The 23,795-nt window shown below is 47.6% G+C and overlaps 1 protein-coding gene across 4 annotated transcripts in view; it reads left to right on the forward strand.

Annotated features, from left to right (window-relative positions):
- ift80 (intraflagellar transport 80 homolog (Chlamydomonas)) overlaps positions 1-23,795 on the forward strand; it is a 352,701-nt gene that overhangs the window by 73,216 nt on the left and 255,690 nt on the right. For all 4 annotated transcript variants that reach the window (XM_070882337.1, XM_070882338.1, XM_070882340.1 and 1 more), the window contains one exon: positions 17,393-17,502. In XM_070882337.1, the coding sequence (XP_070738438.1) occupies positions 17,393-17,502 (110 nt within the window). The remainder of the gene's footprint in view (positions 1-17,392; positions 17,503-23,795) is intronic.

The following is a 23,795-nucleotide window of genomic DNA, read 5'->3' on the forward strand; positions in this document are numbered from 1 at the left end:
GGAGATGAGGGGGTTACCTTATGATGATAGATTGAGTAGACTGGGTCTTTACTCGTTGGAGTTCAGAAGGATGAGGGGTGATCTTATAGAAACATTTAAAATAATGAAAGGGATAGACAAGATAGAGACGGAGAGGTTGTTTCCACTGGTAGGGGAGACTAGAACTAGGGGGCACAGCCTCAAAATACGGGGGAGCCAATTTAAAATCGAGTTGAGAAGGAATTTCTTCTCCCAGAGGGTTGTGAATCTGTGGAATTCTCTGCCCAAGGAAGCAGTTGAGGCTAGCTCATTGAATGTATTCAAGTCACAGATAGATAGATTTTTAACCAATAAGGGAATTGAGGGTTACGGGGAGCGGGCGGGTAAGTGGAGCTGAGTCCACGGCCAGATCAGCCATGATCTTATTGAATGGCAGAGCAGGCTCAAGGGGCTAGATGGTCTACTCCTGTTCCTAATTCTTATGTTCTTATGTTCTTATGTTCTTCATAGCTAGGGGATTTGAGTATAGGAGCAGGGAGGTCTTACTGCAGTTGTACAGGGCCTTGGTGAGGCCTCACCAGGAATATTGTGTTCAGTTTTGGTCTCCTAATCTGAGGAAGGACATTCTTTCTATTGAGGGAGTACAGCGAAGGTTCACCAGACTGTCTCCCGGGATGGCAGGACTGACCTATGAGGAGAGACAGAATCGACTGGGCCTGTATTCACTGGAGTTTAGAAGGATGAGAGGGGATCTCATAGAATCATAAAATTCTGATGGGACTGGACAGGTTAGATGCAGGAAGAATGTTCCCGATGTTGGGCAAGTCCAGAACCAGGGGACACAGTCTAAGGATAAGGCGTAAGCCATTTAATACTGAGATGAGGAGAAACTTCTTCACTCAGAGAGTTGTTGACCTGTGGAATTCTCGACCGCAGAGAGTTGTTGGTGCCAGTTCATTGGATATATTCAAGGGGGAGTTAGATATGGCCCTTATTGGTAAAGGGATCAAGAAGTATGGAGAGAAAGCAGGAAAGGGGCACTGAGGTGAATGACCAGCCATGATCTTATTGAATGGTGGTACAGACTCGAAGGGCTGAATGGCCTACTCCTGCACCTATTTTCTATGTCTATGTCTATGTCTATGTCTAGGTACAGCAGGCGGTGAAGAAGGCAAATGACATGTTGGCCTTCATAGCTAGAGGATTTGAGTATAGGAGCAGGGAGGTCTTACTGCAGTTGTATAGAGCCTTGGTGTGGCCACACCTTGAATATTGTGTTCAGTTTTGGTCTCCTAATTTGAGGAAGGACATTCTTTCTATTGAGGGAGTACAGCGAAGGTTCACCAGACTGATTCCCAGGATGGCAGGACTGACATATGAACATAAGAACATAAGAATTACGAACAGGAGTAGGCCATCTAGCCCCTCGAGCCTGTTCCGCCATTCAACAAGATCATGGCTGATCTGGCCGTGGACTCGGCTCCACTTACCCGCCCGCTCCCCGTAACCCTCAATTCCCTTATTGGTGAAAAATCTATCTGTGATTTGAATACATTCAATGAGCTAGCCTCAACTGCTTCCTTGGGCAGAGAATTCCACAGATTCACAACCCTCTGGGAGAAGAAATTCCTTCTCAACTCGGTTTTAAATTAGCTCCCCTGTATTTTGAGGCTGTGCCCCCTAGTTTTAGTCTCCCCGACCAGTGGAAACAACCTCTCTGCCTCTATCTTGTCTATCCCTTTCATTATTTTAAATGTTTCTATAAGATCACCCCTCATCCTTCTGAACTCCAATGAGTATAGACCCAGTCTACTCAATCTATCATCATAAGGTAACCCTCTCATCTCTGGAATCAGCCTCGTGAATCGTCTCTGTACCCCCTCCAAAGCTAGTACATCGTTCCTTAAGTAAGGTGACCAAAACTGCACGCAGTACTCCAGGTGTGGCCTCACTAATACCCTATACAGTTGCAGCAGGACCTCCTTGCTTTTGTACTCCATTTCTCTCGGAATGAAGGCCAACATTCCATTCGCCTTCCTGATTACCTGCTGCACCTGCAAAACTAACTTTTTGGGATTCATGCACAAGGACCCCTAGGTCCTTCTGCATCGCAGCATGTTGTAATTTCACCCCATTCAAATAATATTCCCTTTTACTGTTTTTTTTTCCAAGGTGGATGACCTCACATTTTCCGACATTGTATTCCATCTGCCAAACCTTAGCCCATTCGCTTAACCTATCTATATCTCTTTGCAGCCTATCTGTGTCCTCTACACAACACGCTTTCCCACTAATCTTTGTGTCATCTATAAATTTTGTTACACTACACTCTGTCCCCTCTTCCAGGTCATCTATGTATATTGTAAACAGTTGTGGTCCCAGCACCGATCCCTGTGGCACACTACTAACCACCGATTTCCAACTCGAAAAGGACCCATTTATCCCGACTCTCTGCTTTCTGTTAGCCAGCCAATTCTTTATCCATACTAATACATTTCCTCTGACTCCGCGTACCTTTATCTTCTGCAGTAACCTTTTGTGTGGCACCTTATTGAATGCCTTTTGGAAATCTAAATACACCACATCCATCAGTACACCTCTATCCACCATGCTCGTTATATCCTCAAAGAATTCCAGTAAATTAGTTAAACATGATTTCCCCTTCATGAATCCATGTTGCGTCTGCTTGATTGCACTATTCCTATCTAGATGTCCAGCTATTTCTTCCTTAATGATAGCTTCAAGCATTTTCCCCACTACAGATGTTAAACTAACCAGCCTATAGTTACCTGCCTTTTGTCTGCCCCCTTTTTTAAACAGAGGCGTTACGTTAGCTGCTTTCCAATCCGCTGGTACCTCCCCAGAGTCCAGAGAATTTTGATAGATTATAACTAATGCATCTGCTATAACTTCCGCCATCTCTTTTAATACCCTGGGATGCATTTCATCCGGACCAGGGGACTTGTCTACATTGAGTCCCATTAGCCTATCCAGCACTACCCTCGTAGTGATAGTGATTGTCTCAAGGTCCTCCCTTCCCACATTCCCGTGACCAGCAATTTTTGGCATGGTTTTTGTGTCTTCCACTGTGAAGACCGAAGCAAAATAATTGTTTAAGGTCTCAGCCATTTCCACATTTCCCATTATTAAATCCCCCTTCTCATCTTCTAAGGGACCAACATTTACTTTAGTCACTCTTTTCCGTTTTATATATCGGTAAAAGCTTTTATGTTTTTATGTTTTGCGCAAGTTTACTTTCGTAATCTATCTCTCCTTTCTTTATTGCTTTCTTAGTCATTCTTTGCTGTCGTTTAAAATTTTCCCAATCTTCTAGTTTCCCACTAACCTTGGCCACCTTATACGCATTGGTTTTAATTTGATACTCTCCTTTATTTCCTTGGTTATCCACCGCTGGTTATCCCTTCTCTTACCGCCCTTCTTTTTCACTGGAATATATTTTTGTTGAGCACTATGAAAGAGTTCCTTAAAAGTCCTCCACTGTTCCTCAATTGTGCCACCGTTTAGTCTGTGTTTTCAGTCTACTTTAGCCAACTCTGTCCTCATTCCACTGCAGTCCCTTTTGTTTAAGCATAGTACGCTCGTTTGAGACACTACTTCCTCACCCTCAATCTGTATTACAAATTCAACCATACTGTGATCACTCATTCTGAGAGGATCTTTTACTTGGAGATCGTTTATTATTCCTGTCTCATTACACAGTACCAGATCTAAGATAGCTTGCTCCCTTGTCGGTTCTGTAACATACTGTTCTAAGAAACAATCCCGTATGCATTCTATGAATTTCTCCTCAAGGCTACCCCGTGCGATTTGATTTGACCAATCGATATGTAGGTTAAAATCCCCCATGATTACTGCCGTTCCTTTTTCACATGCCTCCATTATTCCCTTGATTATTGCCCGCCCCACCGTGAAGTTATTATTTGGGGGCCTATAAACTACGCCCACCAGTGACTTTTTCCCCTTACTATCTCTAATCTCCACCCACAATGATTCAACATTTTGTTCATTAGAGCCAATATCGTCTCTCACAACTGCCCTGATATCATACTTTATTAACAGAGCTACCCCACCTCCTTTCCCTTCTTGTCTATCTTTCCGAATCGTCAGATACCCCTGTATATTTAATTCCCAGTCTTGTCCACCCTGCAACCACGTTTCTGTAATGGCCACCAACTCATACCCATTTGTAATGATTTGTGCCGTCAACTCATTTACTTTATTTCGAATGCTGCGTGCATTTAGGTTGAGTGTTTTAATACTAGTTTTTAAACCATGATTTTTAGTTTTGACCCCTCCTGCAGCCCCTTTATATTCAGTGGCCCGTTTTGTTTTTTGCCTTGGGTTTCTCTGCCCTCCACTTTTACTCATCTCCTTTCTGTCTTTTGACTTTTGTCTCCTTTTTGTTTCCCTCTGTCTCCCTGCATTGGTTCCCATCCCCCTGCCATATTAGTTTAACTCCTCCCCAACAGCACTAGCAAACACTCCCCCTAGGACATTGGTTCCGGTCCTGCCCAGGTGCAGACCGTCCGGTTTGTACTGGTCCCACCTCCCCCAGAACCGGTTCCAATGCCCCAGGAATTTTAATCCCTCCCTGCTGCACCACTGCTCAAGCCACGTATTCATCTCAGCTATCCTGCGATTCCTACTCTGACTAGCATGTGGCACTGGTAGCAATCCTGAGATTACTACTTTTGAGGTCCTACGTTTTAATTTAGCTCCTAGCTCCTTAAATTCGTCTCGTAGGACCTCATCCCTTTTTGTACCTATATCGTTGGTACCAATGTGCACCACGACAACTGGCTGTTCACCCTCCCTTTTCAGAATGTCCTGCACCTGCTCCAAGACATCCTTGACCCTTGCACCAGGGAGGCAACATACCATCCTGGAGTCTCGGTTGCGGCCGCAGAAATGCCTATCTATTCCCCTTGCCATTGAATCCCCTATTACTATCGCTCTCCCACTCTTTTTCCTGCCCTCCTGTGCAGCAGAGCCAGCCACGGATCTATAAACTTGGCTGCTGCTGCCCTCCCCTGATGAGTCATCCCCCTCAACAGTACTCAAAGCGGTGTATCTGTTTTGCAGGGGGATGACCGCAGGGGGATGACCACAGGGGACAGCTCCACTACCTTCCTTGCAATGCTCTTCCTGCTGGTCTTCCATTCCCTCGCTGGCTGTGGACCCTTCACCTGCGATAAGACCAACTCGCTACACGTGCTACTCACGTCATTCTCAGCATCGTGGATGCTCCAGAGTAAATCCACCCTCAGCTCCAATTCTGCAACGCGGACCGTCAGGAGCTGGAGGCGGATGGTACAGGAGGAGCATATCTAGTGACCAAGCTCTCCTGCCATGACTTAACCCTTAGATACACTTAAATTGGCAACAATAATGCTAAAGTTTACTCACTGTTATAGAAGAGAAAAAAGAAAAACAACTCACCAATCACCAGCCAATCACTTACCCCCTTGGCTGTGTCGTCACCTTTCTATTTCTTTCTACTTCTTTTTTGCCTTCTCCCTGTAGCTGCACAAGCCTCTCGCCGAACTCGCGCTGCCCGAACTCCTGAATTCGCGGCCTTTTTATAAGCCTCCGACCCCGGACTGTCGTCGTCTCCTCGACGCTGCCCGAACTCCTGAACTCGCGGCCTTTTTATAGGCCTCCGACCCCGGTCTGTCGCCTCCTCCACAACGCTGCCCGAACTCCTGAACTCGCGGCCTTTTTATAGGCCTCCGACCCCAGACTGTCGCCTCCTCGACGCTGAGGAGAGACTGGATCAACTGGGCTTGTATCCACTGGAGTTTAGAAGAATGAGACGGGATCTCATAGAAACAGATAGAATTCTGACGGGATTGGACAGGTTAAAGGCAGGAAGAATGTTCCCGTTGCTGGGGAAGTCCCGAACTAGGGGTCATAGTCTAAAATAAGGGGTAAGCCATTTAGGACCGAGATGAGGCGAAACTTCTTCACTGAGAGTGGTTAACCTGTGGAATTCTCTACTGCAGAAAGTTGTTGAGGCCAGTTCGTTAGATATATTCAAAAGGGAGTTAGATACGCCCTTATGGCCAAAGAGACCAAGGGGTATGGAGAGAAAGCAGGAAAGGGGTACTGAGGTTGAATCATCAACCATGATCTTATTTAATGGCGGTGCGGGCTCGAAGGGCCGAATGGCCTGCTCCTGTACCTAATTTCTATATTTCTATGTAACTTAGGAACTTGACAGCTGAAGGGATGGCCGCCAGTGGTGGAGCGATTAAAATCGGGGATGCTCAAGAGGACAGGAGCGCGGATATCTCGGAGGGCTGTAGGCAATGTTCCCTGTAATTGTTTGGGGCTGCACAGCCCAATCAAAAGTTGGCACATGTGTTTTTTTTTCAATTTTAAAGGCGGCTCACTGGAAACCTGGAGGCGCCGCGCGGCCACACAGCTTCAAGGGAACATTAGTTGTAAGGCTGGAGGAGATTAGAGAGATGAGGGGCAAGATCATGGATGGATTTGAAAACAAGGATGAGAATTTTAAAATTGAGGCGTTGCTCAACGGGGAACCAATGTCGGTCAGCAAGCATCGAGGTGGTGGGTGAATGGGACTTGGTGCGAGTTAGGACACGGGCTGCAGAGTTTTGGATGGCCTCTCGTTTAAGGAGGATAGAATGTGGAAAGCCAGCCAGCCAGGAGTGCGTTGGAATAGTCAAGTCTAGAGGTAACAAAGATATGGTTGAGAGTTGCTGAGTCGAGCGATGTTAGAGGTGGAAATAGGTGGTCTTAGCAATGGTGCGGATATGTGGTCAGAAGCTCATCTTAGGGTCAAATATGCAATGTTGCAGAGGTGGAAAAGTGTGATTTTGATAATGCATAGGATGTGGGGTTTGAAGCTTGGCTCATTTTAGATCAAATAGTGCACCAAAATTGCACAGTGAGGCTCAACCTGATAAATGAGATTAAAAATAAGGCGTGTTCTACAACGAGCGGGCGATTTTCTTCACCAGGTTCCCACCCACTTGGTGAAGTTGAAAGTTATCCCCACCCAATTATGCCAAAATTAGGAGAGCTGTCCCACATATTAGTTAAGCAACCGCATAATCCTTGTGGAAGTCCCATCTTCAAACTGAGGACACCCTCCATCGTGTTGTGTGGCATTACCACCGTAATAAATGGGATTGATTCAGAACCGATCCATCAGCTCAAAACTGGGCATCCATGAGGCACTGTGGACCATCAGCAGCAGCAGAATTGTATTCCACCACAATCTAACCTCATGGTCTAGCATATCCCACACTCTACCATAAGCCAGGTGACATTTGGTTAACCATTTGCTACCGACAATTTTCAGTTCATGAGTTGCCACATTCAGACTTTCTTCTCCGGTTGGATTTCACGGACTTCCAGCCCGCTCCGCTTTGGGTCGGCCCGCACGAATGTGGTTGCGGTCGATGCCGCTTGCCTTCCTCTTCCCCACGCCGCGCACCCGACGAGCGCAGCTGGCCGACCAGCGGAGATAGCAGTCGGAAAGCGGTCTCCAGCCAATGACTGCACCTCCGCCGGGCAAAGAGCCAACCGCACGCCGTCGCTGGCCTCCTGTGCCGCCCGTCCGGCCGCAGCGGACGCTCTTTACCCGGGCCAGTGACTAATCCTGGATCAATGAGAAGTGTAAAACAGTATGCCAAGAGCAGGTCCAGGCGTACCTAAAAATGAGGTGCCAGCCTGGTGAAGCTAAAATACAGGACTACATGCATGCTAAGCAGCAGAGGAAGCATGCTATAGAACAAGCTAAGCGACCCCACAACCAACGGATCAGATCAATGATGGCGGAGCCCAGCATGTGGGTGCAAAGGACAAGGTTGAAGCATTTGGAACCATCTTCAGCTAGAAATACCAAGTGGATGATCCATCTCGGCTTCCTCCTGAAGTCCCCACCGTCACAGAAGCCAGTCTTCTGCAGCTTGTAGCTTAAACTTGTAGTTTGGGCTAAAATGCACTCACGAACAGAACTTAAACAGTGGAAGTGGGAGATTGGAAGGAAAGAGCAAAGGATAGCAATGGATGACCAAGAATGGTGTTGTGGAGCAAAGGAGCTCAGTCAGGAACTGCCAGCCCACCTTGAACAAACAGATGTACAGGTGAATGTTTAGTGGATTGATACTTATAAAAACTTGCTGTTGTGTATAATTTATCCAATATAAAACTTTAATTAGTAGTTTAAGCCTGAAATTCATGGTCTGTCAGCAACATTTTCTCACTTATTGCAGCGATCAAGGATATATGGTGGTATTCTGGTATAACCCAACAATATGAGGGTACTTTGTTTGCCCTGAGGCACAATATTCTATATACTTCACACAAGGCCAAGTTTTGAAACATAGGAAGCGTGGATTTGCCTATGGAAACTGACTTTCATGCTGAACATAAATAAAGGGTATTTAAGTGACATTGTTTTGGTTCACATGGGTAGTTCAATCTAGGGCCATCATTATCAGGGTAAAGCTACATTATGGTGATGTACTACATAATTGCATTGACCTTGCATAACTCCTGTAAACTTTTTCTGTTCTAATTGCCGAATAGAAATTAATTCAGGGCATTTCAGTTTACCCCTCAAGTCTTGACACCCAGTCAGAAGCAGAGTTAATAAAACTGTTGAATTCTAGTCACTATTTAAATGTCTTCTGTTGTACATAAGCATTCCAGAGTGACAAGGTATTAATTTCTGATGTGTGCTTTTGACATGTGGTTTCATTGTATACGTGTTGCTAGCTACTGGCCATGAATTACGTAATAAGAATTATTTTGGGTAGATTGTCATGGGACTTGTGTCTGTGGTTCCTGGTTATGAATCCACAGATGCGTACAATGAAACCAGATGTTAAAGGTTTGCATTAAAAATTAACACTCATCGCTCAGGATTCTGTGGTGTTATCAATGTAAAGGGGGAAAAAATTATGCAAGAATTTAAATCACAGCCAACAAGCATACTTAGTTATTCTGCATTGTATTCTCCTTAGGCGGGTCCCTCGTATCGAGGATGACTTGCTTCCACACCAAAAAGGGATGAGTTCACGGGTGTTTCAATGAAGGACCTGATATTCCAGGTCCCGAACTACATATTGAAGTGTGCAAGATACCTGTACGTGGATTTTTTTAACGTGTGGTGGCCGTTGCACACCAGCCACCACACGGGCTTGACAGAGCTAGGTCTTGGTCCAGTGGCAAGAATTAACCAAGACGACTGGAGACCTGCTCTGTTGCACGGACCTAGTGCGCACACATATCGCAGTGTAGCCTGGCCCATGCTGCCCGTGGGCCCTTGGCTCTGCTGGGCCCCAAACTCCTGCCTCTCCTGGGCCTCGATCACGTCGCTCTACAATCGCTCGCCGCCACTTCACCCCGACCTTGCCACTCCTGCTGTACCTGCCCACGCTCCAATCACCGACCTGGATTATAGTGACATCCACTTCAGTCGCCCTCCTCCAAGATGTCGCTCTCCTGCACCAGCTCGCGCTGCTCCCTGGGGTGGTACACCACCACGCTGTCCAGGGACCATAATGTTCATATGGTAGCTGGCCATGGAAATATGCATGTCAATGGTAATTATGCAGTAAGCAATCATGATGCCTTCAGCAAGTAGTAGATAACAGTCGGTCATTTTTGTAAGGAATAGAAATATGTCTGGTGGGGGAGGAATATCTCTTGGGAGATCAGGGTATCCTTTTGCGACTGTACCTGTTGAACTCTAACTGAGAGATCCCATAGCAGCAGAGGACTTGTTTGCTGTTCCGTATTTGCCACCTGCACCTACGAGAATAGTGTTCTATCTAGTTTAGACAAAATAAAAGAAGTGTCACAGCATGTAGAAAGGGTTGATATGAGGAAATCTGATGCCTTAAATGAGTGCCATCTGTAACGCTTTGTAATGCAGAGAGCTCTACCGCTTGTTCAAAGCTCGGGGTCCTTTTCAGCTGATTCAGCGTTTGCATGAGAAAAGGTGATGAAGGTATTGCCCTTTGCAAACAAAGGGGACAAAAACCCGTGGGGGGCGCAAATGAGTTTTCGCCCGCGCGGGGCAAGAACAGCGCCTCCCGTGAAATTGGGAGGGCTTTGGCGGGGCCACTAACAGGTTTTTGTCAGCCGTTACAGTTTGCAGCTTACTAACGCATAGGCAGACATGCTGTTGGACAGATTTGAGCGATCTTCAGCAGGAGTGTTTGCCTCGTAACCATTTGTGTTTCATTGAGGGCAGCTTTGAAACGGCAACATTTAAATCGTTTCATGCGGGCAGCCTTTGCTCTCGACCTCCTACTCCAATGTAACTTAGGCAGGGAGCAAGGCAGCGAGAAAGGCAGCAAAATGTGGCTGGAGGGAGGAGGCCCAACAGGGCTAGCTACAGGAGATCGTGCCCTCCCAGGGCATTCCGGCAGCAGTTCCCCTACATCAATTTCACTGAGGAGCAGTGTGTTCGAAGGCTGCACTTCAGCAAGGACATGGTCACAGAGCTATCTGCTGCAACCAGAACTCGAGCCTCAGACCAGGGTGAGGATGGCTCTTTGTGGCAGTCAAGGTCACAATCGCACTCTATTTCTACACCAATGCATCCTTCCAGGACATCTCCAACATCTCTGTTTGCCATCCGCGAGGTTACAGATGCTCTGTACAGAAGGAGAAAGGAATACATTTCCTTCCCCATGACCAGAGAGAAGCAGCTGGAGAGTGCATGTGGCTTTGTCAGGATAGCAGGCTTCCTCATGGTGCAGGGTGGGAGTCTCGTGTCAGGCATGCGGACGAAGTGGCCCTCCCAACAGGGGCCCGACACGAGACTCCCAAAGTAAGCACTCTACTCAGAACTCCTACATAGCAAGCGAGCCCCAGGTGGGCAGAAGAAATGTTTCAAGGACACCCTCAAAGCCTCCTTGATAAAGTGCAACATTCCCACCGGCACCTGGGAATCCCTGGCCTAAGACTGCCCTAAGTGGAGGAAGAGCATCCGGGAGGGCGCTGAGCACCTCGAGTCTCGTCGCCGAGAGTATGCAGAAATCGAGCGCAGGCAGCGGAAGGAGCGTGCGGAAAACCAGACTTACCCCCTCCACCCTTTCCTTCAACCACTGTCTGTCCCACTTGTGACAGAGGCTGTAATTCCCGTATTGGACTGTACATTCACCTGAGAACTCGATTTCGAAGGACTGCCTATGATGATGATGATGGTGTTGCAGGGTGCCATTGACTGTACCCAGATCGCTTTGCAGGCACCGCATAACAATCCTGAGGTATTTCGTAACATCAAAGGCTACCACTCACTGTGTAGTTGGTCCACACATGCAGAATTGTCACCATGAATGCCCGCTATCCTTGCAGTAGCCGCAATGCCTTCATCCTGTGCCAGCTCTCTTTCAGTCAATGCATGAGGCTAGTGGCTGGCTGCGCAGAGACAAGGACTATCCGCTCTCCACCTGGTGCATGACTCCCCTCCACAACCCCAACACGCCCGCCCAGCACTCCTATAATAAGAGCCATGCCGCCACCAGGAACTTCATTGAGCAGACCATCAGAGTGCTCAAGCAACGGTTCCGCAGCCTTGACCGCCGGAGAAATCTTCCAGTACTCAGCTGAGTGGGTGTCCCTATTCGTTGTTGTCTGCTGTATGCTGCGCAACTTGGCCATCATGAGGGTGCTGTCATTGCCACCATGCATAGCTCCACCACCTCGGGAGGAGGCGCTGGACGAGGAGCAGCAACACCAGCGACAGAGGAGGCAGGCAAACAATCGGGATTCTGGAAAGGGCGTTCCATGACCGTCTCATCAGACTTCATTTCCAGTGAATTCCATCCCACTTCCCGGTTCCTCTGGACGTCCCCATCACCACTTTAATTTGCCCTTCCATACCAAAGCTCTAAAACTGAAATGAGAGACGCGAACAAAGATGAAACATTCCAATTAAAATTTATGTGATAACAATTAACAGTATTATAAAGAACAAATGTATTTATGAATCACTGTAGTGCATTTCCTTATATCCCCTCTTTAGTTTAACTATTCTACAACTCCTCCGCAGTGTGTCCCCTGTGGCTGCAACATGGCTGGTGGAAGGCTGATGTGTATCAGGACCAGAGACTACAGATGGCCTTGCAGGACGCTCTTGAGGACCTCTGGGCCTGGAAAGCACCGCTGTAGACTGCACTATCTCAGGCTGGGATGCAGCAATCTGGACTGGCTGGGTGACGGGCAGAATGGCAGTGGTGGGATCAGGATTGCTGTCATCCTGAGAGAGGACAGCAGGGCCCTGCTCCACTGACCCACTGCCACCCCCCCGGGGCAACACCTCAGCATCCCTACCAATCTGTTGGAGCACAGATTGGTGGGCTGCTGCGACACTGAGATCCCGGTGGACCCAGTCGCAATGGCAGCAGTCAGATCACGTGGTATCCAGTTGAGACTGCGTGAGAGCAGTCTGAGACTCAGTAGCACCAACCATGCTCTGCATCACAGCACCAAGACCTTGCGTTGCTTCCGCCTGTGCTGCAATGGAAGCTGCCACTTCGCCCATGACACGTGTCATGAGGTCTGGATCCACACGGTCTCTCTGGGAGCCAACCATCAACTACAGATTGGCAATGATGGGCTCCATGGTGTGCGCAGGGCTCTGTGCAGTGCTGGAGGTGAACTCCTCCACGCTCCTTACCAAAGTGGAGAGGCTCTCTGGCACTCTTGCCATTGCACCTATCATCTAGGAGTGCAGGGCCATCACCCTTGTGTATGCATCGAGGTCCTTATCAGGAGTCATGTGCAGTAGAACTCATGCGCGAACTCTCCCTCCGGGGAGCTGACTCCCGAGGTACCCTTTCCCCTTGACCTTGCTGCAGCTCGTTAGGCTCCCAGTGCTTTCTCTTTCTCTTTCTCTTTTGTCTTCCTTCCTTCCTTCCTTCCTTCCTTCCTTCCTTCCTTGTTTTCCCCCAGCGGGGTCAACGTCTCCACTGGCCACGACGCCCACCACTTGTGGGCCAATGAGCTGCAGCACTCACTCCTCCAGGTAACTGAGCTCCTGCAGTTGTGGTTCACCCCCACCTGTCCTCTGTTGCTCCCTCCTATTCTGTGCCATCTTGGCCGGCAAAAGAAAGGAACTTGTGTAACTAAGAGTCCAGCTATGTATGTGGCAGATATGCCTGCAGTGGTTGAATAACTGAATGTAGGCAAGTTGTGAGATGAGGATGTGAGTCTGAGTAGCTGCACATGTTTGGTGGTTGAGTGGTGGTTTGCACAGTGTGCACAGACAGAGGTTTAGAGGCTGGTATGTAGGAGGTGTGGTAGCATGTACTCGCCTTGACCACCTGACAGGTCGTTGAACTTCTTGTGGCACTGTGTCAAAGTGCTGCCCACCTTTGGCTCGTTTGCCATGAGGAGTTCCGAGTAGAGCGCTTGCTTTGGGAGTCTCGTGTCTGGCATGTGGACAACATGCGGACAATGTGACCTGCCCAGCGGACTTGATCAAGTATGGTCAGTGCTTCAATGCTGGGGATGTTGGCCTGGACGAGGACACTAATGTTGGTGCGTCTTTCCCCCCAGGGGATTTGTAGGATCTTGCGGAAGCATCGTTGGTGGTATTTCTCCAGCGACTTGAGGTGCCTACTGTACATGGTCCATGTCTCTGAGCCATACAGGAGGGGCGGGTATTACTACAGCCCTTTAGACCATGAGCTTGGTGGTAGATTTGAGGGCCTGGTCTTCGAACACTCTTTTCCTCAGGTGGCCGAAGGCTGCACTGGTACACTGGAGACGGTGTTGAATAATCTCATCAGTTTCTGCTTTTGTTGACAAAAGGCTCCCGAGGTTTTGGAAATGGTCAAGGTTGTCCAGGGCCGCGCCTTGGATCTTGATGACTGGGGGTCAGTGCTGTGCGGCGAGGACAGGCTGGTGGAGGACCTTTGTCTTACGGATGTTTAGCGTAAGGCCCATGCTTTTGTACGCCTCAGTAAATATAGCTGTGAAGATGCCACTCACTCCTGGGTACTCTGCATTTGAGGAAATTCTTTTCACTAATTTTAGTGATACTGTATCACAGGTGCACTGCTATTGCAGACTATCATGGAAAACTCAAACTATGTTTCAAAAGCCACCTGCTGCTGCATTAACTCCCTTCCGAAGGCAAGTCCAGTAAGATACCAACCGCTTGCCCATGGTGCTGGCACAGGGTCGCAAATTTTCTAGATGTTTTCTCTTCCTCTCCTGTTACCACTCATTTGCTCCTCCTCCTTCTCACTTATGTGTTGTGCCTCACCCAGTACCCCTTCCTCAAATTCAAGGAGGACAATTTTCGGGGTGCTAGTAACTGTGTTAGCCCAAGGGACAGGTGGAGTGTTTGCCACAATGTGCTGTGAAATCTTTGTGCTGGTGGCACCAATCCCTCCAGCCCTCTAATCTTGGGAAGGAGCTACAGGAAAATAAAAAAGATTTATAATACATTCCACAGATAGTGGTTACTAAGTTGATACAACATTATTGTGTCATGTCGTGACTAACAAGTGTAGCAATTGTAAGGATTTGGCAAGACAATGATAATACGAAAGATCAGAACAAAAGGAGGATACTTTCTAGTTGGTAGCATCACAACTTCAAACATCCTTTCTGATGCATTCTGAACCATTGCCTCTTGGATGATTATATTCTGGAGAGTACAATTCAGAAACTCTTTATGCTCTCATACATTGTAGAGTGTGGCCAATTGAGCACTGAAATTCTTTGTTCCACAGATTCACTTTTCTCATGCTTAGTGCAAATGTGTTGTCCCTGGATACACTGAGGATCCTTGATAGCTCATATATTGCACTCAACACACATCATGATTATTCCCTGGACTGCCATCCTTCTGTGTCAAAATTACTAATTTAAAAATGTGTATAGTATTAGCCTGAAATCTTACTAGCATCAAACTCTTGCAAGAATCAAACTTTGCTTACTCGCTTCATGTAACTATTAATGATAGATAAACACCTCTCATTTTCCAGTCTTGGTCCTGTAGCTTCAGCCCAAATGTCCCGTCAGAGCCGATTTCTGAATTGGGAAAAGTTCTTCCGCTAAATTTCGCAACTTTGTTGTTTTTTTTAATTGATGGGTGGAGGGACCACCTGAGCCCTTTTATGCCAGTTCTTTGCTAGAGAAATCAAAACTAATTCCACTGCCCTACTTTCTCCCCATAACCCTTCATCTTTCTTAGTTTCAAATGTTGGTTCACTTTTCCAGTAAAATCTACAAAGGTCTCTGCCTTAATTCACGTCAGTAGCAAAGCATTCCATGTTTCAAGCCTCTATGTAAAGATTGTTTTATCAACGTGTTTCCTCACGTTCTCTGACAATTTTAAATTGATGATTCTTGTCACTGACTCCCCGACAGATGAAATAGTTTCTACTTATTCACCCTATCAAAAATGATAATATTCTTCTCTTGGCTTTCTGTGCTCCAGTGGAACTAGACCACGGGTTTCTCCCACAGTTGAAAGTTTCTCAGAATCAGGTATATAATTCCCTGTGGGTATACCTTTGTATGCCATTATCATCAAAGAGGAGCAGGAGGGAATGGAGGAAAGGAGAGTAAGGCAGCAGTAGGATATATTTTAGAAGAAATTACCAAAAGAATACACAGGTAATATATTGCTATTAAGACCTTAGTGAGGAGATGTGCAATGAGGATCGGGGGGAAACTCCACTGTGGCTGGAGTCATACCAGATTGCACATCAGTTTCGTTCGCAGTTCCTCAGATAATGAAATTCGTGCCCACATGCAGCAATATCTGGACAACATCCAGGCTGGTGCTGATGAATAGCAAGTAACATTCGCATCACACAACTATCTCCAACAAGAGAGGTGCAACCTGAAGGCCTATATTGTGAGAGGTGTTTGGCTGCTCCGGTGTACAAAAAAATCATGGGGCTGAGGTATACCAGCTCTCATAACCGCTTGCTCCAAGGAGAGAGCCACTGCTAGCTGTGTCTCAGGAGCTTATTCCTGGGCAGCCTGGTGACACCTCTTACATTCCTATAATCTGGTGCTATTTGGGGGAAAGACCTGATGTTTGGCTTGTGCTGCTTTCCTGAGAACTAGTAGCCTTAGACAGATTTATTCTAGCTGTTGCCGTTCTACTAGGCTTTGTCCTCACTGATCAGCAAGATGACTGGTGTAATGGCAGCTATCAAATCCTAAAAGCCCTAAGAGATAGAAATTACATCCTGGATCCCAGCGTCTGGAGCCCAGTACAGTCTAATCTGTCACCAAAGCTGTCATTTGTGTTTCCATGGGGAAGGAGGTGCTGACTGGCCCCCATCTGCCTCTGAGGTGTGGGGGGAGGGAGAAGGGGTGAGTGGTGACCAACCCAGATTCCAGTGAGGCTGCCACTCGCAGAGCCTGATGTTCCTTGAACATCCTTCTATTCGGACAAGTACCCATGAGTTTCCCTCCACTCTAAAGTAATTGGCAGCTTTCTCCTAGTTCTCTGCTGAGAGTGGCACATCTTTACCCAATTCTCCAGATCCTTCATACTATGTGAATGACAAGGTCTTCCACCTTTTAATAACAGAATCTAATTCCCTCCCCCCCGCCCCCCTCAGGATAAAATATCTGAGATGGTATGTGGAAATGAGAAAGCAAACAGATGGTAATATAGCGGAGTTTCTGGGCAAAGGAACACCTGATAGGATCTTGGTTCAAGGACTTTGAAATGAATGATAACTCCACTATGTCCTAAGTTATTACTAATGTATGTGCTATGTAGTTTCTGTAGGTAATTATAGTATTCATACTGTTCCCAGGGTTTTTATATTTCACACTATTCATTCATAAAAAATCTCCAAATATTGAAATAAAATACCTTTTGTGAGAAACAATATAGATCAGGAAGGTCTATACTTCACTTGCATATCATTGCAGTGGCAGCGATAGGGGCATTGCCTTGACATGCCTTGGTTGGGGAGAGAAAAAATAGATCAAAGTTCCCACACAGCAGCTCTTGTTGAAAGTTGGGATGTGAACCTAGGATAAAGGCATATGGGCACATCAGACAAGTTTGCCAGAGAACATGCATGAAGAATGGCCATTTGGGCAAGATGCTACAGAATGCCTGAGTAGTGTTGTACGATACCCAAACAAGAACATAATACTTGAGAAAATTGGTGGAAAAAGGAGGAATTAAAAATAGTTTCAGTGCTGCTGTAAGACCTGCAACCTGCAAATTATGATTGAACATTGAACATTGTATGAAAGTATTTAGGCAGCATATAAATGCGGTGTACCACATAGATTGTGGGGTTATGTACTTTTTACATTCAATATACAGAAACATTGAAAAAACATTGTTAATCTGGGCATATGTGAATAAAACCAAGAAGTAGAGATTATATATTTTACTTAAATGTTCCCATAGGTACTCCAGTATATTCAGTAGCATGGGGTCCAGATTCAGACAAGATTCTTTACACCTCAGGAAAACAACTGATCATTAAACCTCTACAACCAAATGCCAAAGTCCTGCAGGTATGTAATAACAACATTTATTTATATAGTACCTTTAACGTAGTAAAACTTCACAACAGAATTGCAGGACAAAACGGATAAATTTGAAACTGAGCCACAAAAGAAAAAATTAAGGCATATTACCAAAAGCTTGTTTAAAGAGAGAGGTTTTAAGGAGCATCTTTAAGGAAGAAAGAGAGACGGAGAGGTTTAGGGAGGGAGTTCCAGAGCTTGGGGCCCAGGCAGCTGAAGGCACGGCCACCGATGGTTGAGCAGTTATATAATGAGGGATGTTCAAGAAGCCAGAATTTGAGGAGCGCAGACATTTTGTGTGGTTGTGAGGCTGTAAAAAATTACAAAGATAGGGAGGAGCAAGGCCATGGAGTGATTTGTAAACAAGGATGAGAATTTTGAAATCGAGGTGTTGTTAATCGGGAGCCAGTGCAGGTCAGAAAGCACAGGGGTGATGGGTGATCGAGACTTGGTGCTTGTTAGTACACGGGCTGCTGAGTTTTGGTTGACCTCCGGTTTATGTAGTGTAGAATGTGGGAGGCCAGCCAGGAGTGAGTTGGAATAGTCAAGTCTAGAGGTAACAAAGGCATGAATGAGGGTTTCAGCAGCAGAAGAGCAGAGGCGGGCAATGTTATGGAGGTGGGAAAAGGCGGTTTTAGTTATGCTGCGGATATGTGGCTGGAAACTCATTTCGGGGTCAAATGTGATACCTAGGTTGTGAACAGTCTTGTTCACCCTCAGATTGATGCTAGGGAGAGGGATGGAGTCGGTGGTTAGGGAATGCAGTTTGTGGCGGGGACCAAAGATAATGGCTTCGGTCTTCCCAATATTTAACTGGAGAAAATTTCTGCTCATCCAGTACTGGATATCGGACACGCAATCTGACAATTTAGAGACCAAGCAGGGATCGACACAAGTGGTGGAGAAGTAGAGCTGGGTGTCGTCTGCGTACATAGGGAAACTGACTCCGTGTTTTCGGATGATATCGCCAACGGGCAGCATATAGATGAGAAATAGGAGGGGGCCAAGGACAGATCCTTGGGGGACACCAGAGGTAACGATGCGGGAGTGGGAAGAGAAGCCATTGCAAGAGATTTTCTGGCTACTATTAGATAAGAATGGAACCAGGCGAGTGCAGTCCTACCCAGCTAGGTGTTGGTAGAGAGGCGTTGGAGGAGGATGGAGTGGTCAACTGTGTCAAAGACTGCAGATAGGTCCAGAAGGATGAGGAGGGATAGTTCAGCTTTGTCACAGTCACAAAGGATGTCCTTCGTGACTTTGATGAGAGCTGTTTCGGTACTGTGGCAGGGGCGAAAACCAGATTGAAGGGATTCAAACATTGAATTGATGGAACGATTATCACAGATTTGGGAGGCGACATGTTCAAGTACTTTGGACAGGAAAGGGAGGTGGAGATGGGCCGATAGCTAGCAAGCAAAGTGGGATCAAGGGTTGGTTTTTTGAGGAGAGGTGTGATGACAGCAGATTTGAAGGAGAGGTGAACAGTACCGGAGGAGAGAGAACCATTAACAATGTCGGCTAACATGGGAGCCAAGAAAGGAAGTTGGGTGGTCAGCAGTTGAGTAGGAATAGAGTCAAGAGAGCAGGAAGTGGGTCTCATGGATAAGATGAGTTTGAAGAGATCAAGAGGGGAGATCAAAGAGAAACTAGAAAAATATATGAGTTTAAGGCTAGTGCAGGTGGGAGCATCAGATGAAGTTCGGCCCTGTGGGCTAGGTGAAGGAAGGGAACTCGGAGGCAGCTGATCGAATGGTCTCAATCTTTGAGACAAAGAAGACCATGAGCTCCTCACACTTGTTGTTGGAGGTGAGTGTGGCAGAGGCGGGAGAGGGGCTTAAGGAGATGGTTAGCAGTAGAGAATAGTAGCTGGAGGTTATTTTTGCAATCCAGAATGATTCTGGAATAGTGAGTAGTTTTTGTAGACAAGAGTAAGAACCAATAGTGTTTTATGTGTTCGAGCCAGATCTGGCGGTGAATGGCTAAACCAGTTGTCCGCCACATCTGTTAAAGTCTATGCCTTTTTGACTTGAGGGAGCGAAGATGAGGGCTGTACCAGGGAGAATGGCCAGCATAGGAGAGAATAATCATTTTAAAAGGGACTAGGGCATCAAAGGCAAAGGTGGTGGTGAGGGTGTGGTTGAGCAGATCGGTGGCTGCAGAAATGTCATTGTTAAGAGGGCTAACGGTTTGATAGTTTTGAGTTGGTAAGTGCAGTTATAAGAGTTTTGAGTGTTTTTTTCCAATGGCGGATGCAGAAGGGATTAGATTTGGATTGGGGAAGGGGGGATGTGGGTCGAGAGTGATGCAAAGAAATAGTAAGAAATGGCTTTATCTTTAATTGATACAGTTGGAATAGTGAGGCCACGAGAGATTGCAAGGTGAAGGGAATGGCTGTAAATATGGGTTGAGGCATTTACATGGAGGGAGAGATTAAGGGGGGACAGAAGGGTAGTGAACTCAGGAGAGAGAGATTTAGGTTTAGATGTACATTTAGGTTCTGCAGTATTTGCATGCTGTCAATAATATGCAAATGATGTAGATACTGTGTTAGTTACTCGATGTCTGCCTTTGTCTAAAATGATTCTGCATGGTGAATTTCTAAATCAGACCTGGCAGAAAGTTGGTTTCAGTATGCCAACAAGGTTATTGCAACATAATCTATACAGGTCCTTTTTAAAAAAAAAAAAAATAGATTTGTGAGGTTGCTTCTTAGTAAGGGAATATACAACAGATTGCTATACAATAGGTATTCATTAAAAAAGTCTAATGCTGCGGATAAGTGGTTGAAAGCTCATTTCAGGGTCAAATATGACACCAAGGTTGCGAACAGTGTGGTTCAGCCTCAGACAGAAGTTGGGGAGAGGGATGGAGTCAGTGGCTAGGGAATGAAGTTTGTGGCGGGGATCGAAAACAATGGCTTCAGTCTTCCCAATATTCAATTGTAGAAAATTTCTGCTCATCCAGAACTGGATGTTGGACAAGCTCTGACAATTTAGAGACCGTGGAGGGGTTAAGGGAAGTGGCAGAGTGGCAGAGCTGGGTGTTATCAGCGTACATGTGGAAACTGACGCTGTGTTTTCGGATGGTGTCACCAAGGGGAAACATGTAGATGAGAAACAGCAGAGGGCCAAGGATAGATCCTTGGGGGACACCAGAGGAACTGTGATGTATGCACCTGAGAGTATGCTTACAGGTTAGTCGAGCTGTTGGTCCGACTTTTGTACACCGCCGCGGAGTGTCTGATTAAGGTTGATGGGTCTTTGACGGCGCCCCTTCGCTTTGGGAGAGGGGTGCGCCAGGGATGCCCCATGTCCGGCCAGTTATATGCCATCTGCGTGGAGCCTTTCCTGTGCCTCCTGCGGACGAGATTGACGGGACTGGCTCTGCAAGGGCCGGGCGTGGAGGTCATCCTCTCGGCTTACGCCGATGACGTGCTCCTCACGGTAGAGGATCCCGTTGACCTGCGATTTACTCGGCCGCGTCCTCCGCCAGGATCAATTGGGAGAAATGTTCCGGACTCCTGGTGGGTCAGTGGTGGGTGGACTCCCTGCCAGAGGAGCTCAGGCCTTTTGCCTGGAGCACGACCCATCTCCTCTATCTGGGAGTCTACCTTAGCCCCGACGAGGAAACCTGGCCGGCGAACTGGCAAGAGCTGGAGGCCAAGGTCGCCACTCGCCTAGGGCGCTGGACAGGACTGCTCCGAGTGCTGTCCTACAGGGGTCGAGCGCTAGTCATAAACCAGCTGGTGGCTGCTATGCTGTGGTACCGGCTGGTCACTTTGACCCCTCCCCCTGCGCTTGTTGCCAAGATACAGAAGAAGCTGGTGGACTTCTTCTGGAACAACAGGAAGCACTGGGTCTCTGCGGCGGTCTTGAGTCTCCCGCTTAGGGAGGGCGGTCAGTCGTTGGTGTGCGTCAGCACCCAGCTAGCGACTTTCCATCTTCAGACCCTGCAGAGATACCTTTACGTCGAGCCCCCTCCTAGGTGGCGTGCGCTGGCGACGTATTTCTTCCGCCAGCAGTACAGCCTCAATTACGACACGCAGCTCCTGTTTGTGAGCCTGGGGGGCATCAGGACCGCCGTGCAGGGGCTGCCTGTCTTTTACCAGGAACTCATCAGGGTCTGGAACAAAGTCTCCAAGCGCAGCTCTCCACCGTCTGGAGTGGCGGCTGTCCTGCAGGAGTCGCTGCTCAGGAATCCGTACCTCCACGACTGAGGTTTTAGGTGGCAGGCGGACGAGAGGGCTATGGCTGGCGAGGTGACCAGGGTCAGGGACCTGCTTGATGGTGGAGGAGCGGGCTGGATGGCGCCAGACGTGCTGGCATGGCGCCTAAATTCGGCCAATGTCCGCCGCGCTGCCGATGCCATGCTAAAAACAGCTCTGGGCCCTGACTCTGTTAGGTGTGTCGAGGAGGCTGAAGCACATGGGGAGATCCCATCCGAACTGACCCCCGTCCGGACGGAATTCCTCATCGATGCCAAGCCCCGAAACCTCCCTCGGGAGCCGGCGCCTCACAACTTGAGCCGCCTCGGGGAAATCCCCTCCGTGCCTTTCAGTTCTGCGCAGAGGGGTTTCCTGTATGGGCTGCTCCTGCACACTCTCAACCTTGCCATCCTCGTCTACCATCCGGACACGCCATGGCGCACCATCTTGCCGTCCAGAGGAGGCGGGGGTCCCCGATGGAGTGCACTCTACGTGGGAGTCCTCCCACTATTTATCGGGGACTTGGCCTGGAGGGTGGTGCACGGAGCAGTCCCGTCTACCTGCTCTGGACTGCAATTTCTGCAGTCTGGAGGAGTCCGTGTTCCATGTTTTTATTGAATGTGCGAGGTTGCAGCCCCTGTTCCATTATTTAAAGGGGCTGCTCCTCAATTTCTGGTTGCACTTCAGTCCCACGCTCCTGATCTTTGGGCACCCTGTGCGGAGGGAAGCGGGTAGGTCTGAGGGCCTCCTTATAGGACTGCTCCTGGGCACGGCCAAGGGTGCCATTAGCTGGTCCAGGCAGCGGGCGGTCGAGGGGGTCGTTCAGCCTGACTGCCTGCCTCTCTTCCGTGCATACATCCAAGCCAGGGTGTCCCTGGAGATGGAGTACGCGGTGTCCACCGGTACTCTTGCAGCCTTCCGTGAGAGGTAGGCGCCGGAGGGACTGGCATGCATCATCACCCCCGGCAACCAAATTTTAATTTGATTTTATATGTTTTAAAATTTAATTTGTTTTTATTGCAGGTTTTAGTGTCCCCCTCCTTTTATAGGGGCACTTGTAAAATTTAAGGTTTTAGTGCCCAAAAAAACCCACAAAAAAAACCCAAAAGAAACCCGCCAAAAAATGAAAAAGGGCCTTGAAAAGTGTTTGCAGGGACCACTTGATTTCACTGTTTAATTTTGTTTCACAGCTAAAAGAGTTGTAGAGCTGTTGGTCCCTGGAGATGGAGCACGCGGTGTCCACCGGTACGCTTGCGGCATTCCGCGCGAGGTGGGCGCCGACGTGACTGGAGTGCATCCTCACCCCCGGCAACCAAATTTTAATTTGATTTAAGTTTACTGTCCAAAGTTTAATTTGTTTAATTGTGTTGGTTTTAGTGCGCCCCCCCGCTTGTAATCAGGGGGCACTTGTATTAATGATTCCACTTTAAAATAGTTGTAGAGTTGTTGAGTTGGGAGTGGCTTAACCAATCATGTGATATTCACAAAACTCAATAAAACCCCAGCCAGTTGGGTTCAGGGGATCCACGATGAAGCAGGTGGTTGTGAGCCTGGTGGATGAACTGTAATGTGTAGTTTGATAGTTTATTAGCAAAGATTTAACAAACTAGTTCTTAACAGCAATGTGTTGCCATGAATTCTTAAGCAAAGAACCCATGAAGCAAATTAATTATAGTAACGATGCGGGGACTGGATGAGAAACTGTTGCAGGTGATTCTCTGGCTACAATTAGATAGATAAGAATGGAACCAGGCGAGTGCAGTCCCACCTAGCTGGACGGCGGTGGAGAGGCGTTGGAGAAGGATAGAGTGGTCAACCGTATCAAAGGCTGCAACCAAGTTAAGATTGATGACGAGATATAGTTTGCCTTTGACACTGTCATTTGTGATTTTGAGAGCTGTTTCAGCAGTGGGGCAGTCGTTGAAGCCAGATTGAAGGGATTCAAACAGGGAATTTATGGGTTAAGTCATGGCAGGAGAGCCCAGACCCATGTCATGCTCCTCCTGTGCTATGTGGGACTCAGGGACGCTTCCAGTGTCCCTGATGACTACATGTGCAGGAAGTGTATCCGCTTGCA

This window comes from Pristiophorus japonicus, chromosome 6, assembly GCF_044704955.1.
Source record: "Pristiophorus japonicus isolate sPriJap1 chromosome 6, sPriJap1.hap1, whole genome shotgun sequence".
In the NCBI taxonomy this organism is placed as follows: Eukaryota; Metazoa; Chordata; class Chondrichthyes; family Pristiophoridae; genus Pristiophorus; species Pristiophorus japonicus.